We start from the raw sequence: 14,691 nt of genomic DNA on the forward strand, positions 1-14,691 counted from the left end.
TTAGGCAAAACAAAACATATTAACAAAATAAAATAAATAGAATAGATATGTACAAGCAAAATAAATAAATAAATAAATAGAGTAATAAATATGTTCAAACATATATACATATATACAGTATATATCAATATCAGGCAAAACAAAACATATTAACAAAATAAAAAAATAGAATAGATTTGTACAAAAGTAAAATAAATAGAGTAATAAATATGTACAAACATATATACATATATACAGTATATATCAATATCAGGCAAAACAAAACATATTAACGAAATAAAATAAATAGACTAGATATGTACAAGTAAAATAAATAAATAAATAAATAGAGTAATAAATATGTACAAACATATATACATATATACAGCATATATAAATATCAGGCAAAACAAAACATATTAACAAAATAAAAAAAAAGAATAGATATGTACAAGTAAAATAAATAGAGTAATAAATATGTACAAACATATATACATATATACAGTATATATAAATATCAGGCAAAACAAAACATATGAACGAAATAAAATAGACTAGATATGTACAAGTAAAATAAATAAATAAATAGAGTAATAAATATGTACAAACATATATACATATATACAGTCTATATCAATATCAGGCAAAACAAAACATATTAACAAAATAAAATAAATAGAATAGATATGTACAAGCAAAATAAATAAATAAATAAATAGAGTAATAAATATGTACAAACATATATACATATATACATTATATATAAATATCAGGCACAATCGCAACCACCAGACGATCTCTTTTTTCTCACAGGATGCTGGGCCCCGCGGGGCAAGCCTGGTTCACAGTCTTAATCTCCAGGTCTTTCTGATTCCCAGTCCCGGGCCATTAGGCCAAGCTGCTTCTCTGGTCATTTACTTCATCTTTCTGGGCCTCAGTTTCCCCATCTGTACCTTGGGAGAGGAGAGAGGGAGTTTCTGTCAAGGCCAGTAGTAGTAATAGTATTTTTCAAGGAGAGTACTCTCCTGGGAAAGCCCTGGGAAAGAATACACGTGGAAGAATTAGACTTGGTCCAAGAAAACACAGACGAGCCCTCGGGGAGCTCCCAGCCAAGCGGAAAGAGCCCGAGCCTGGAAATCCGAAGGATCTGGGTTCTAATCCCGGCTCCGCCACTTGTCTGCTCCGTGATCTTGGCCGAGTCTCTTCTCTGGGCCTCAGGCTCCTCATCTGTAAAAAATGGGGATTAAGATAATAATAATAATAATGATGACGATGGTATTTGTTAAGCGCTTACTATATGCCAATCAATCGTATTTATTGAGCGCTCACTGTGTGCAGAGCACTGTACTAAGCGCTTGGGAAGTACAAGTTGGCAACATATAGAGACGGTCCCTACCCAACAGTGGGCTCACAGTCTAAAAGACTGTGCCAAGCACTGTTCTAAGCCCTGAGGTAGACACAAGGTAATCAGGTGGTCCCACGTGGGGCTCACAGGCTTAATCCCCATTTTCCAGATGAGGGAACTGAGGCCCAGAGAAGTGAAGTGACTTGCCCAAAGTCACACAGCAGACGAGTGGCGGAGCCGGGATTAGAACCCATGACCTCTGACTCCCAAACCCGTGCTCTTTCCACTGAGCCACGCTGCTTCTCTCGGATTGTGAGCCCAAGGTGGGACAGGGACTGTGTCCAACCTGATTACAGTGTACATCTACCCCAGCGCTTAGTACAGTGCCCACTATATAGTAAGCACGTAACAAATACCATTAAAAAAAGGCAGGAGTGGTTGCAGATTATATAGTTTGCAACCTGGAAAGTGATAGAGCACATGCTTGGGAGTCAGAAGGCCCAGCGCTTAGAACAGTGCTTTGCACATAGTAAGCGCTTAATAAATGTTATTATTATCATCATCATCATCATCAATCGTATTTATTGAGCGCTTACTATGTGCAGAGCACTGTACTAAGCGCTTGGGAAGTACAAATTGGCAACATATAGAGACAGTCCCTACCCATATTATTATTATTATTATTATTATTATTATTATTATTATTATTATTATTCTAATCCCGGCTCCGCCACTTGGCTGCTGGGTGACCTTGGGTGAGTCACTTCACCTCTCTGGGCCTCAATTTCCTCATCTGTAAAATGGGGATTGAGACCGTGAGCCCCACGTTGGGGCGGGGACTGTGTCCAACCCCATTTGCTTGCGTCCACCCCAGTGCTTAGTACAGTGCCTGGCCCAAAGTAAACGCTTAACAAATACCATCATCATCATCATCATTATTATTATTATTAAGTCCACAAGTAGAGTGCCTTTGCAAACTCATCTCCGGGCTCTAGAGTGCAGTTAAGCCGCTCCACCTTGGGAATGCGGCACCACATCCTAGATCCGTGTCACGGAATTCCCTGGCTGTGCCCACCGGGAAGCCAACTTAAGTTCGGTCCAAACCCATATGCATTCATTCAGCCGTATTTATTGAGCGCTTACTGTGTGTAGATCACTGGACTAAGTGCTTGGAAAGTGCTAAGCGCTGAGTACACTGCTCTGCACGCAGTAAGCGTTCAGTAAATACGATTGAATGAATGAATGAATGAATGAAAGTACAATTCGGCAACAGGTAGAGAGACAATCCCGACCCAACAACCTGTATGTGAAAGTGAAAAGGATTCCAGCCCTCCCAGCCACCCAGGCCCATCCCAACCGGACAAGGAGGAGAACGTGAGGATGTCCCTGGCCTGACCAGAGGTATCCCAGCCCTTTGGGGGGGGGGGGTCACACCCCCTCCCCAAAAGAGGGGCTCCGTTCCTCTATTTCCCCACTCAGGCCCCAGTTAACGTAGGCCAGGCCCACCTCTTGTCTGAAAATCCCCTCCTGGGAACCTCCCGATTATCTAATTAATCGAATTAATTTGTTAAGCGCTTAACAAATACCAAAATTATTATTATTATTATTATCTCCCATCCCGATTACCGGCGTTGGTCGGGAATAAGCGAGCAGGGCCACCGTCGCTTCCTCGGCTTGGCCACTTTTCTCTGCCTCGGTTAACTCATCTTTAGCACAGGGATGAAGGCTGTGATCCCTACGTGGGACAGGCATAGGGATCATCCTGCATCTGCCCCAGCGCTTAGTGCGGTGCAGCGTGGCTCAATGGAAAGGGCCCGGGCTTTGGAGTCAGAGGTCATGGGTTCAAATCCCGGCTCTGCCGATTGCCAGCTGCGTGACTTGGGGCAAGTCACTTCACTTCCCTGTGCCTCAGTTCCCTCATCTGTAAAATGGGGATTACGACTGTGAGCCCCACGTGGGACAACCTGATCACCTTGTATCCCCCCAGCGCTTAGAACAGTGCTTTGCACATAGTAAGTGCTTAATAAATACCATCATCATCATCATCATCATCATCTAGAAAGTGCTTAACAAATACCACAATTATTATTTGGGTAGGACATTGTCTAAAAATGAGCGAGGGGATAATTTTCTAGACTGTGAGCCCACTCTTCTAGACTGTGAGCCCACTGTTGGGTAGGGACTGTCTCTATATGTTGCCAACTTGTACTTCCCAAGCGCTTAGTATAGTGTTCTACACAAGTAAGCGCTCAATAAATGCAATTGAACGAATGATTGAATGAAATGGAATAAAAAGCCAATCAGTCATATTTATTGAGTGCTCACTGTGTGTACAGCACTGTTCCCAGGCTTCCCCTGCCACTTAATAATAATAATGATGGCATTTATTAAGCACTTACTATGTGGAAAGCACTGTTCTAAGTGCTGGGGATTACAAGGTGATCAGATTGTCCCACGAGGGGCTCACAATCTTCATCCCCATTTTACAGATGAGGGAACTGAGGCCCAGAGAAATGAAGTGACTTGCCCGAAGTCACACAGCTGACAATTGGCGGAGCCGGGATTTGAACCCATGACTGCTGACTCCAAAGCCCGGGCTCTTTCCACTGAGCCACGCTGCTTCTCGCTTCTTGTCAGCTGTGTGACCTTGGGCTAGCCACTTAACTTCTCTGTGCCTCATTTACCTCATCTGTAAAATGGGGCCTAAGACTGTGAGCCCCATGGGAGACAACCTGATTACCTTGTATCTACCCCAGTGCTTAGAACAGGGCTTGGCACAAAATAAGTGCTTAACTAATACTATGATTATCACTATAGTTATTATTATTATTTTATTATTATTATTATTATTATTACATGGCTCTACCTGCCAGCCCCACAAAACAGTGAAGTTGCTCAGTTATATGTCTCCCCCTTCTAGACTGTGAGCCCACTGTTGGGTAGGGACCGTCTCTATATGTTGCCAACTTGGACTTCCCAAGCGCTTAGTACAGTGCTCGGCACACAGTAAGCGCTAAATAAATACGATTGATTGAATTCCCCCTGGCACTAATTCCGGTAGCCCTCACTCTAAAACTGTTAGCTGAGAAATAACGTGGCCTTATGGAAAGAGCTCGGGCCTGGGAGTTAAAAGCCCTGGGTTCTAATCCTGGATTAGAGAGGCGGTGTGGCTCAGTGACCTCATTTGGAAAATGGGGATTGAGTCTGTGAGCCCCACGTGGGACAGGGACTGTGTCCAACCCAATTGGTTGGTACCCACCCCGGTGCTTAGTACAGTGCCGGGCACATAGTAAGCGCTTAACAAACACCGTTATTATTATTATTATTATTATTATTATTATTATTATTATTATTATTATTATTATTATTAAACGGGGATTAAGACCGCGAGCTCCATAGGGGACAGGGACTGTGTCCAACCTGACTAGCTTGTAACTACCCCAGAACTTAGAACGGTACCCGACACATAATGAACGCTTAAACTCATTCCAGGCCGGGAATGTGACTGTTTATTGTTCTACCGTACTCTCCCAAGCACTTAGTCCAGTGCTCTGCACACAGTAAGCGCTCAATAAATACGATTGAATGAACGAATGAGCAGATATCATGATGCCTTCTCTTAGAGAATCAATCAATCAATCGTATTTATTAAGTGCTTACTGTGTGCAGAGCACTGGACTAAGCGCTTGGGAAGTACAAGTTGGCAACATATAGAGACAGTCCCTACCCAACAGTGGGCTCACAGTCTAAAAGGGGGAGACAGCGAACAAAACCAAACATACTAACAAAATAAAATAGAGTAGATATGTACAAGTAAAATAAATAGAGTAATAAATATCATCATCATCATCAATCGTATTTATTGAGCGCTTACTATGTGCAGAGCACTGTACTAAGCGCTTGGGAAGTACAAATTGGCAACATATAGAGACAGTCCCTACCCAACATTGGGCTCACAGTCTAAAAGGGAGAGACAGAGAACAAAACCAAACATACTAACAAAATAAAATAAATAGAATAGATATGTATAAGTAAAATAAATAGAGTAATAAATATCATCATCATCATCAATTGTATTTATTGAGCTCTTACTATGTGCAGAGCACTGTACTAAGCGCTTGGGAAGTACAAATTGGCAACATATAGAGACAGCCCCTACCCAACAGTGGGCTCACAGTCTAAAAGGGGGAGACAGAGAACAAAACCAAACATACTAACAAAATAAAATAAATAGAATAGATATGTACAAGTAAAATAAACAAATAAATAGAGTAATAAATCTGTACAAACATATATACATATATACAGGTGCTGTGGGGAAGGGAAGGAGGTAAGATGGGGGGGATGGAGAGGGGGACGAGGGGGAGAGGAAGGAAAGGGCTCAGTCTGGGAAGGCCTCCTGGAGAAGGTGAGCTCTCAGTAGGGCCTTGAGAAGCAGCGTGGCTCAGTGGAAAGAGTGGGTTCTAATCCCGGCTCCGCCGCTTGTCAGCCGTGTGACTTTGGGTGAGTCACTTCACTTCCCTGTGCCTCAGTCCCCTCATCTGTCAAATGGGGATGAAGACAGTGAGCCCCACGTGGGACAACCTGATGACCTTGTCTCTCCCCCAGCGCTTAAAACAGCGCTTGCTATATAAGTAAGCGCTTAACAAATATCCTCATTTTTTTTTTTGTCTCTTACAGCGGTCGATCTCTTCCTTCTTCTGCCGTCTCTTCTCTTCCAGCCGTGATGGAGACGAGCAACCGGACGGCGGCCTGGTCCCGGGGCCTGCACTGGATTGTGAAGGCCCTGAATGAGACCCTCCACGGCCCCCCGCCGCCGTCCTGCCAGCCCCGGGGAAACCAACCGGAGCCCGGCCCGGCGACCGGCCTCGGCAGGGACGACAACTCCTACATCTACGTCCTCTTCGTCATGTTCTTCTTCGCCGTCACCGTGGGCGGCCTCGTCCTTGGCTACACACGCTCCCGGAAGGCGGACAAGCTGAGCGACCCTTACCACGTCTATATCAAGAACCGGGGGCCCGTGATCTGAGCGGGGAAGAGGAAGGATAATCGTAATAATCGTGGTATTTGTTGAGCCCTGACTGTGTGACAGGCCTGTTTTAAGCGCTGGGGTAGGTTGGACACAGTCTTAATCCCCATTTTACAGATGAGGGAACTGAGGCACGGAGAAGTGAAGCGACTCGCCTGTGGTCACCCGGCAGGCACTTGGCGGAGCCAGGATTAGAACCCAGGCCTTTGTGATTCCCAGATCCGAGCTCTAGCCGTTAAGCCACGCTGCAATAAGCAGGGCCGGCAATCAGTCAATCAATCAATCGTATTTATTGAGCGCTTACTGTGTGCGGAGCACTGGACTAAGCGCTTAGCAGGGATCGAGGACTGTCAGGAGTCCGGACGGGGATGGGCTGGATGGGCTGGGATTGTGGCGGGATTCCCTTGGGATTCCTGGGTGATTTCTAGACTGTGAGCCCACTGATGGGTAGGGACCGTCTCTATATGTTGCCAACTTGTACTTCCCAAGCGCTTAGTCCAGTGCTCTGCACACAGTAAGCGCTCAATAAATACGATTGATTGATTGATTGATTTTGTTCTCTGTCTCCCCATTTTAGACTGTGAGCCCACTGTTGGGTAGGGACCGTCTCTATATGTTGCCAACTTGGACTTCCCAAGCGTTTAGTACAGTGCTCTGCACACAGTAAGCGCTCACTAATTGAACGAATGAATGAATCTGGGGATTGTTTCCCTGGCCTCAAACCCTTCATCATTCCCTGGGCCTCGGTTTCCCTTCCCCTTATTAAATGCGGATGGTGAACAGACATCCAGGGATTGTCTCTCTTTATTGCTGTATTGCACTTTTCCAAGCGCTTAGTACAGTGCACACAGTAAGCGCTCAATACATATGATAGAATGAATGAATGAATCCAGGGAAGCAGTTGCCATAGCTGCCCGTGGTATATAACATTCCGGTATATATCTTTCCTCCCTTTCAAACCTAGATTCCTCGGGGTGCCGTTTGATTCCATCTCAATCAATCAGTGGTATTTGCTGAGCACTTACCTTGAGCAGAGCACTGTTCTAAGCGCGTGGGAAAATAGAAAGCCGTTGAGTTGGTAGACACAAACCCCGCCCACAAGGATCTTCCATCGCCTCTCATTTCACTCACTGTCACTCACTCAATCGTATTTATTGAGCGCTTACTGTGTGCAGAGCACTGTACTAAGCGCTTGGGAAGTACAAGTCGGCAACATAGAGAAGCAGCGTGGCTCAGTGGAAAAGAGCCCAGGCTTTGGAGTCAGAGGTAGTGGATTCAAATCCCAGCTCTACCAATTGTCAGCTGTGTGACTTTGGGCAAGTCACTTCGCTTCTCTGGGCCTCAGTTCCCTCATCTGTCAAATGGGGATGAAGACTGTGAGCCCCCTGTGGGACAACCTGATCACCTTGTAACCTCCCCAGCGCTTAGAACAGTGCTTTGCACATAGTAAGCGCTTAATAAATGTCATAATTATTATTATTATTATATAAGACGGTCCCTACCCAACAACGGGCTCACATCCATCAATGGGATTTATTGAGCGATGTGTGCACAGCACTGTACTAAGCGCTTGGGAAAATACAATATAATAGAGTTTTTTAATGACATTTGTTAAGCACTTACTATGTGCCAGGCACTGTGCTAAGTGCTGAGGTAGACGCAAGTTAACCAGGTTCAACACAGAATATGTCCTACCTGGGGCTCACAATCTTGATCCCCATTTTAGAGATGAGGGAACTGAGGCCCAAAGAGGTGAAATGGGGAAGCCAGGATTAGAACCCAGGTCCTCTGATTCCCACTGCATCTCTAGAGTTGGTAGGGCACAATCACCGCCATGACAAGCTTCCATCTCCTTTCGTTTCACTCACTGCCAATCAATCAATCAATGATTTTAATTGAATATTTATGGCATTGTCTTCATTATCATTATCAGAAAGGTGTTTTTTTCCAAGTACTAAGTACCAAAGATATATAGTTGCTGAGGGGAATCCACAAAAGAAGAAAAACTTCTCCATCCAGGAGGAAAATAGTTGGTTTCACTCACTGCCAATCAATCAATCAGTGATTTTAATTAAATATTTATAGCATTGCCTTCATTATCATTATCAGAAAGGTGTTTTTTTTTCCAAGTACTAAGTACCAAGAGTATATAGTTGCTGAGGGGAATCCACAAAAGAAGAAAAACTTCTCCATCCAAGAGGAAAATAGTTGGTTTCACTCCCTGCCAATCAATCAATCAGTGATTTTAATTGAATATTTATGGCATTGTCTTCATTATCATTACCAGAAAGTTGTTTTTTTCCAAGTACTAAGTACCAAGAGTATATAGTTGCTGAGGGAAATCCACAAAAGAATCAATCAATCAATCGTATTTATTGAGCGCTTACTGTGTGCAGTGCACTGTACTAAGTGCTTGGGAAGTACAAGTTGGCAACATATAGAGACGGTCCCTACCCAACAGTGGGCTCACAGTCTAAAAGGGAGAGACAGAGAACAAAACCAAACATACTAACAAAATAAAATAAATTGAATAGATATGTACAAGTAAAATAAATAAATAAATAAATAGAGTAATAAATATGTACAAACATATATACATATATACAGGTGCTGTGGGGAAGGGAAGGAGGTAAGGTGGGGGGGATGGAGAGGAAGAAGAAAAAGTTCTCCATCCAGGAGGAAAATAGTTGGTTTCACTCACTGCCAATCTATCAATCAGTGATTTTAATTGAATATTTATGGCATTGTCTTCATTATCGTTATCAGAAAGGTGTTTTTTTTACCAAATACTAAGTACCAAGGGTACATAGTTGCTGAGGGGAATCCACAAAAGAAGAAAAATTTCTCCATCCAGGAGGAAAATAGTTGGTTTCACTCCCTGCCAATCAATCAATCAGTGATTTTTATTGAATATTTATGGCATTGTCTTCATTATCATTATCAGAAAGGTGTTTTTTTCCAGGTACTAAGTACCAAGACTATATAGTTGCTGAGGGGAATCCACAAAAGAGGAAGAACTTCTCCGTCCAGGAGGAAAATAGTTGGTTTCACTCCCTGCCAATCAATCAATCAGTGATTTTAATTGAATATTTATGGCACTGTCTTCATTATCATTATCAGAAAGGTGTTTTTTTCCAAGTACTAAGTACCAAGAGTATATAGTTGCTGAGGGGAATCCGCAAAAGAAGAAAAACTTCTCCGTCCAGGAGGAAAATAGTTGGTTTCACTCCCTGCCAATCAATCAATCAGTATTTTAATTGAATATTTATGGCATTATCTTCATTATCATTATCAGAAAGGTGTTTTTTTTTCCAAGTACTAAGTACCAAGGGTATATAGTTGCTGAGGGGAATCCACAAAAGAATCAATCTATCAATCGTATTTATATAGCGCTTACTGTGTGCAGTGCACTGTACTAAGCGCTTGGGAAGTACAAGTTGGCAACATATAGAGACGGTCCCTACCCAACAGTGGGCTCACAGTCTGAAAGGGAGAGACGGAGAACAAAACCAAACATACTAACAAAATAAAATAAATAGAATAGATATGTACAAGTAAAATAAATAAATAAATAGAGTAATAAATCTGTACAAACATATATACATATATACAGGTGCTATGGGGAAGGGAAGGAGGTAAGATGGGGGGATGGAGAGGAAGAAGAAAAACTTCTCCATCCAGGAGGAAAATAGTTGGTTTCACTCCCTGCCAATCAATCAATCAGTGATTTTAATTGAATATTTGTGGCATTGTCTTCATTATCATTATCAGAAAGGTGTTTTTTTCCAAGTACTAAGTACCAAGAGTATATAGTTGCTGAGGGGAATCCACAAAAGAAGGAAAACTTCTCCATCCAGGAGGAAAATAGTTGGTTTCACTCCCTGCCAATCAATCAATCAGTGATTTTAATTGAATATTTATGGCATTGTCTTCATTATCAATATCAGAAAGGTGTTTTTTTTCCAAGTACTAAGTACCAAGGGTATATAGTTGCTGAGGGGAATCCACAAAAGAAGAAAAACTTCTCCATCCAGGAGGAAAATTGTTGGTTTCACTCCCTGCCAATCAATCAATCAGTGATTTTAATTGAATATTTATGGCACTGTCTTCATTATCATTATCAGAAAGTTGTTTTTTTCCAAGTACTAAGTACCAAGAGTATACAGTTGCTGAGGGGAATCCACCAAAGAAGAAAAACTTCTCCGTCCAGGAGGAAAATAGCTGGTTCCCCTACGGTGCATATGAAATCTTCACCTAATTGAAGAGGACACTAATCAGTGTCTTCTTCTTGATGCTGAATAATCCCATTTCCCTTCCCTTCTGAGTCCTACTTCCCACCCCTTTAAATCACCCCCACGTCCTTCCTTCGTCCCGTCTCTCCGCCCAGCATTAATTGTGGGCTCCAGAATCCCAATTCGGAGTTGCCAACCTAAAACTTTAAACGAAAGGCATAGATGGGTTGACAGGTTGGGTAAGGGATGGTTGAACAGAGCTATGCTTCATTATCCTTTGAGGTATCAATCCATCAGTAGTATTTATTGAGTGCTTACCATGTGCAGAGCCCTGTACTAAGCGCCTGGGAGAGTACAACAGATTCAGTAGACACATTTCCTGCCCACAACAAGCCATAGCCAAGAGGTAGTGGAGTTGAGGAAAAGGTGGGGCGTTTATCTCGGGGATTACTTTGTGATGCTCAAATTATTCCTAGGAGACTTCCCAACTAGAATTGCTGGCCAGGGGAAAGTCACTGGGAAAAGTTCTAGAGATCCTGAGGAAAAATGGAAAGTTTTGAAATCTAGGTTACCGCTCTTCAAGGAATCCCAGGGGGCAGGAATTCCAAGCTCCACAGTCGATCATTCAATCAGTCAATGCTATTTATTGGGCCCTTACTGTTTGCAGAATACTGTATTAAGCGCTTGGGAGAGGCATAATTCATCTTCTAGACTGTGAGCCTGCTGTGGGGTAGGGATCGCCTCTATATGTTGCCAACTTGTACTTCCCAAGCGCTTAGTACAGTGCTCTGCACACAGTAAGCGCTCAATAAATACGATTGAATGAATGAATGAACAATACAATAGAGTTGGCAGATATGATCCCTGCCTTCAAGCAACCTGTTTAAAATAGTATTCCTCTAGACTGCGAGCTTGTTATGGGCAGGGAATGTGTCTAACAACTCTGTTATATTGGACTCCCCCAAGTGCTTAGTACGGGTTTCTGCACACAGTAAGTGCTCAATAAATGCAACTGTTTGATCGACTGATTAATTAATGGCCAGGATGAGGAAACTGAGGAGAAAATATTGGACAAGGCCAGGGCTGCTGCCAAAACAAAGGGTAAAATGGAGAAAGAGAGGCTGCTAAATAGGATAAGTAAAGATTTTGTGGAAAAACTATTAGCGCACAGGAAAAGGCAGCACCTTTGATTTAATGAAGAGTAGAAGGGCTTCTATGTGGGAGTTAACCGTCTTTCTAAATTGTCAGCTCCTTGTGGGCAGAGAACGTGTCTACCAATTTTCTAGAGTGTGAGCCCACTGTTGGGTAGGGACTGTCTCTATATGTTGCCAACTTGGACTTTCCAAGTGCTTAGTACAGTGCTCTGCACACAGTAAGTGCTCAATAAATACGATTGATTGATTGATTGATTGTATCGTACTCTCCCTGGTGCTTAGTATAGTGCTCTGCCCACAGTAAGCGCTCACTAAATACCATGGATTAGTAAGGGGATTTAGTACCTAATCCATTTCTTTAGAGTTCTTTAAAGGGCTCGATAAGCATGTGGATAGAGAAGAATGAAGCCCTAGTTTATTCATTCATTCAATTGTATTTATCAAGAGCTTACTGTGTGCAGAGCACTGTACTAAGCGCTTGGAAAGTACAATTGGGCAACAGAGACAATCCCTACCCAACAACGGGCTCACAGTCTAGAGGTGGGGAGACAGACAACAAAAAAAACAAGCCGACAGGCATCAGTAGCATCAATATAAACAAATAGAATTGGCAGTGCACAGAACATGCTTAAAAAGGCTTCTGATAATGTTCTACATCAAAAGGCATCCTCTGTTATGCACAGGTTGTGGGTTCTAATCCCGGCTCCACCACTTGTCTGCTGTGTGACTTTGGGCAAGTCACTTTTTACTTCTTTGGGCCTCAGTTACCTCGTCTGTAAAATGGGGATGAAGACTGTGAGCCCCACGTGGCACAACCTGATTACTTTGTATCCCCCCAGTGCTTAGAACAGTTCTTGGCACATACTAAGTACTTAACAAATTCCATTATTATTATTATTATTATTATTATTATTTATTATTACAGAACACTGGCTAAAAGATAGAGAACTTAGAGCCAGGATAAATGACCACTTTTCAGGATGGAGAAATGTGGGGTAAGTCCCCCGAAAATCAGCGCTAAGGCGACTTAATTTAACAATATGGAAGCAACCTGACCCAGCTTAAAGAGCCCGGGGACCTGAGAGTCAGAGGACCCGGGTTCTAATCCCCTCTCTGCTGTTTCAATCAATCAATCAATCAATGGTATATTTATTGAATGCAGGCCACCGCACTTAGCAGTTGGGAGGGTACAACACTCCTTCTAGACTGTGAGCCCATTGTTGTGTAGGGACCGTCTCTATATGTTGCCAACTTGTACTTCCCAAGTGCTTAATACAGTGCTCTGCACACAGTAAGCGCTCAATAAATACGATTGAATGAATAAATACAGCAGAGTGGGTAGACACATTCCCTGCCCACAGTGATTTTACAGTCTGCTGTGTGACCTTGGGCAAGTCACTTAACTTCTCTGTGCCTCGGTTTCCTCAACAGTAAACTGGGGATCACATACCCAGGATCTCTCGCTCTTACACTAGGAACTCTGTGTGGGCCAGGGTCCGTGTCTGATCTGCTTACTGTATTAACCCCAGAGTTTAGTACAGTGGCTGGCCCAGTGTAAGGACTGGGCCTTACTCAAGTGCTACTCCGGCCACCTGTGCTTCTGACCCCATTCCCTCTCATCTTATGAAATCTCTCGCTCCATCCCTTCTCCCCTCCTTAACTTCCATCTTCAACCGCTCACTCTCCACTGGTTCCTTCCCCTCTGCCTTCAAACATGCCCATGTCTCTCCCATCCTAAAAAAACCCTCTCTTGACCCCACCTCACCTTCTAGTTATCGTCCCATATCCCTCCTACCATTCCTTTCCAAACTCCTTGAACGAGTTGTCTACACGCGCTGCCTAGAATTCCTCAACAACAACTCTCTCCTCGACCCCCTCCAGTCTGGCTTCCGTCCCCTTCATTCCACGGAAACTGCGCTCTCAAAGGTCACCAATGACCTCCTGCTTGCCAAATCCAACGGCTCCTACTCTGTCCTAATCCTCCTCGACCTCTCAGCTGCCTTTGACACTGTGGACCACCCCCTTCTTCTCAACACGCTATCTGACCTTGGCTTCACAGACTCCGTCCTCTCCTGGTTCTCCTCTTATCTCTCCGGTCGTTCTTCCTCAGTCTCTTTTGCAGGCTCCTCCTCCCCCTCCCATTCTCTCACTGTGGGGGTTCCCCAAGGTTCAGTGCTTGGTCCCCTTCTGTTCTCGATCTACACGCACTCCCTTGGTGACCTCATTCGCTCCCACGGCTTCAACTATCATCTCTACGCTGATGACACCCAGATCTACATCTCTGCCCCTGCTCTCTCCCCCTCTCTCCAGGCTCGCATCTCCTCCTGCCTTCAGGACATCTCCATCTGGATGTCCGCCCGCCACCTAAAGCTCAACATGTCGAAGACTGAGCTCCTTGTCTTCCCTCCCAAACCTTGTCCTCTCCCTGACTTTCCCATCTCTGTTGACGGCACTACCATCCTTCCCGTCTCACAAGCCCGCAACCTTGGTGTCATCCTCGACTCCGCTCTCTCATTCACCCCTCACATCCAAGCCGTCACCAAAACCTGCCGGTCTCAGCTCCGCAACATTGCCAAGATCCACCCTTTCCTCTCCATCCAAACCGCTACCCTGCTAATTCAAGCTCTCATCCTATCCCGTCTGGACTACTGCACTAGCCTTCTCTCTGATCTCCCATCCTCGTGTCTCTCTCCACTTCAATCCATACTTCATGCTGCTGCCCGGATTATCTTTGTCCAGAAACGTTCTGGACATATTACTCCCCTCCTCAAAAACCTCCAATGGCTACCGATCAATCTGCGCATCAGGCAGAAACTCCTCACCCTGGGCTTCAAGGCTGTCCATCACCTCGCCCCCTCCTACCTCACCTCCCTTCTCTCCTTCTACTGCCCAGCCCGCACCCTCCGCTCCTCCTCCCCTGATTTCCTCACCGTACCTCGCTCTCGCCTGTCC

The 14,691-nt window shown here is 44.1% G+C and overlaps 1 protein-coding gene across 1 annotated transcript in view; it reads left to right on the top strand.

The window, feature by feature from the left end:
• KCNE3 (potassium voltage-gated channel subfamily E regulatory subunit 3) overlaps positions 1 to 6,428 on the top strand; it is a 45,957-nt gene extending 39,529 nt beyond the window's left edge. Inside the window, exon 2 of the mRNA XM_038739953.1 lies at positions 6,005 to 6,428. Coding sequence (XP_038595881.1) covers positions 6,051 to 6,353 — 303 coding nt within the window. The 5' untranslated portion in view covers positions 6,005 to 6,050 and the 3' untranslated portion in view covers positions 6,354 to 6,428. The remainder of the gene's footprint in view (positions 1 to 6,004) is intronic.
• Positions 6,429 to 14,691: the final 8,263 nt, after the last annotated feature.

Source organism: Tachyglossus aculeatus, chromosome 2 (assembly GCF_015852505.1).
Source record: "Tachyglossus aculeatus isolate mTacAcu1 chromosome 2, mTacAcu1.pri, whole genome shotgun sequence".
In the NCBI taxonomy this organism is placed as follows: Eukaryota; Metazoa; Chordata; class Mammalia; order Monotremata; family Tachyglossidae; genus Tachyglossus; species Tachyglossus aculeatus.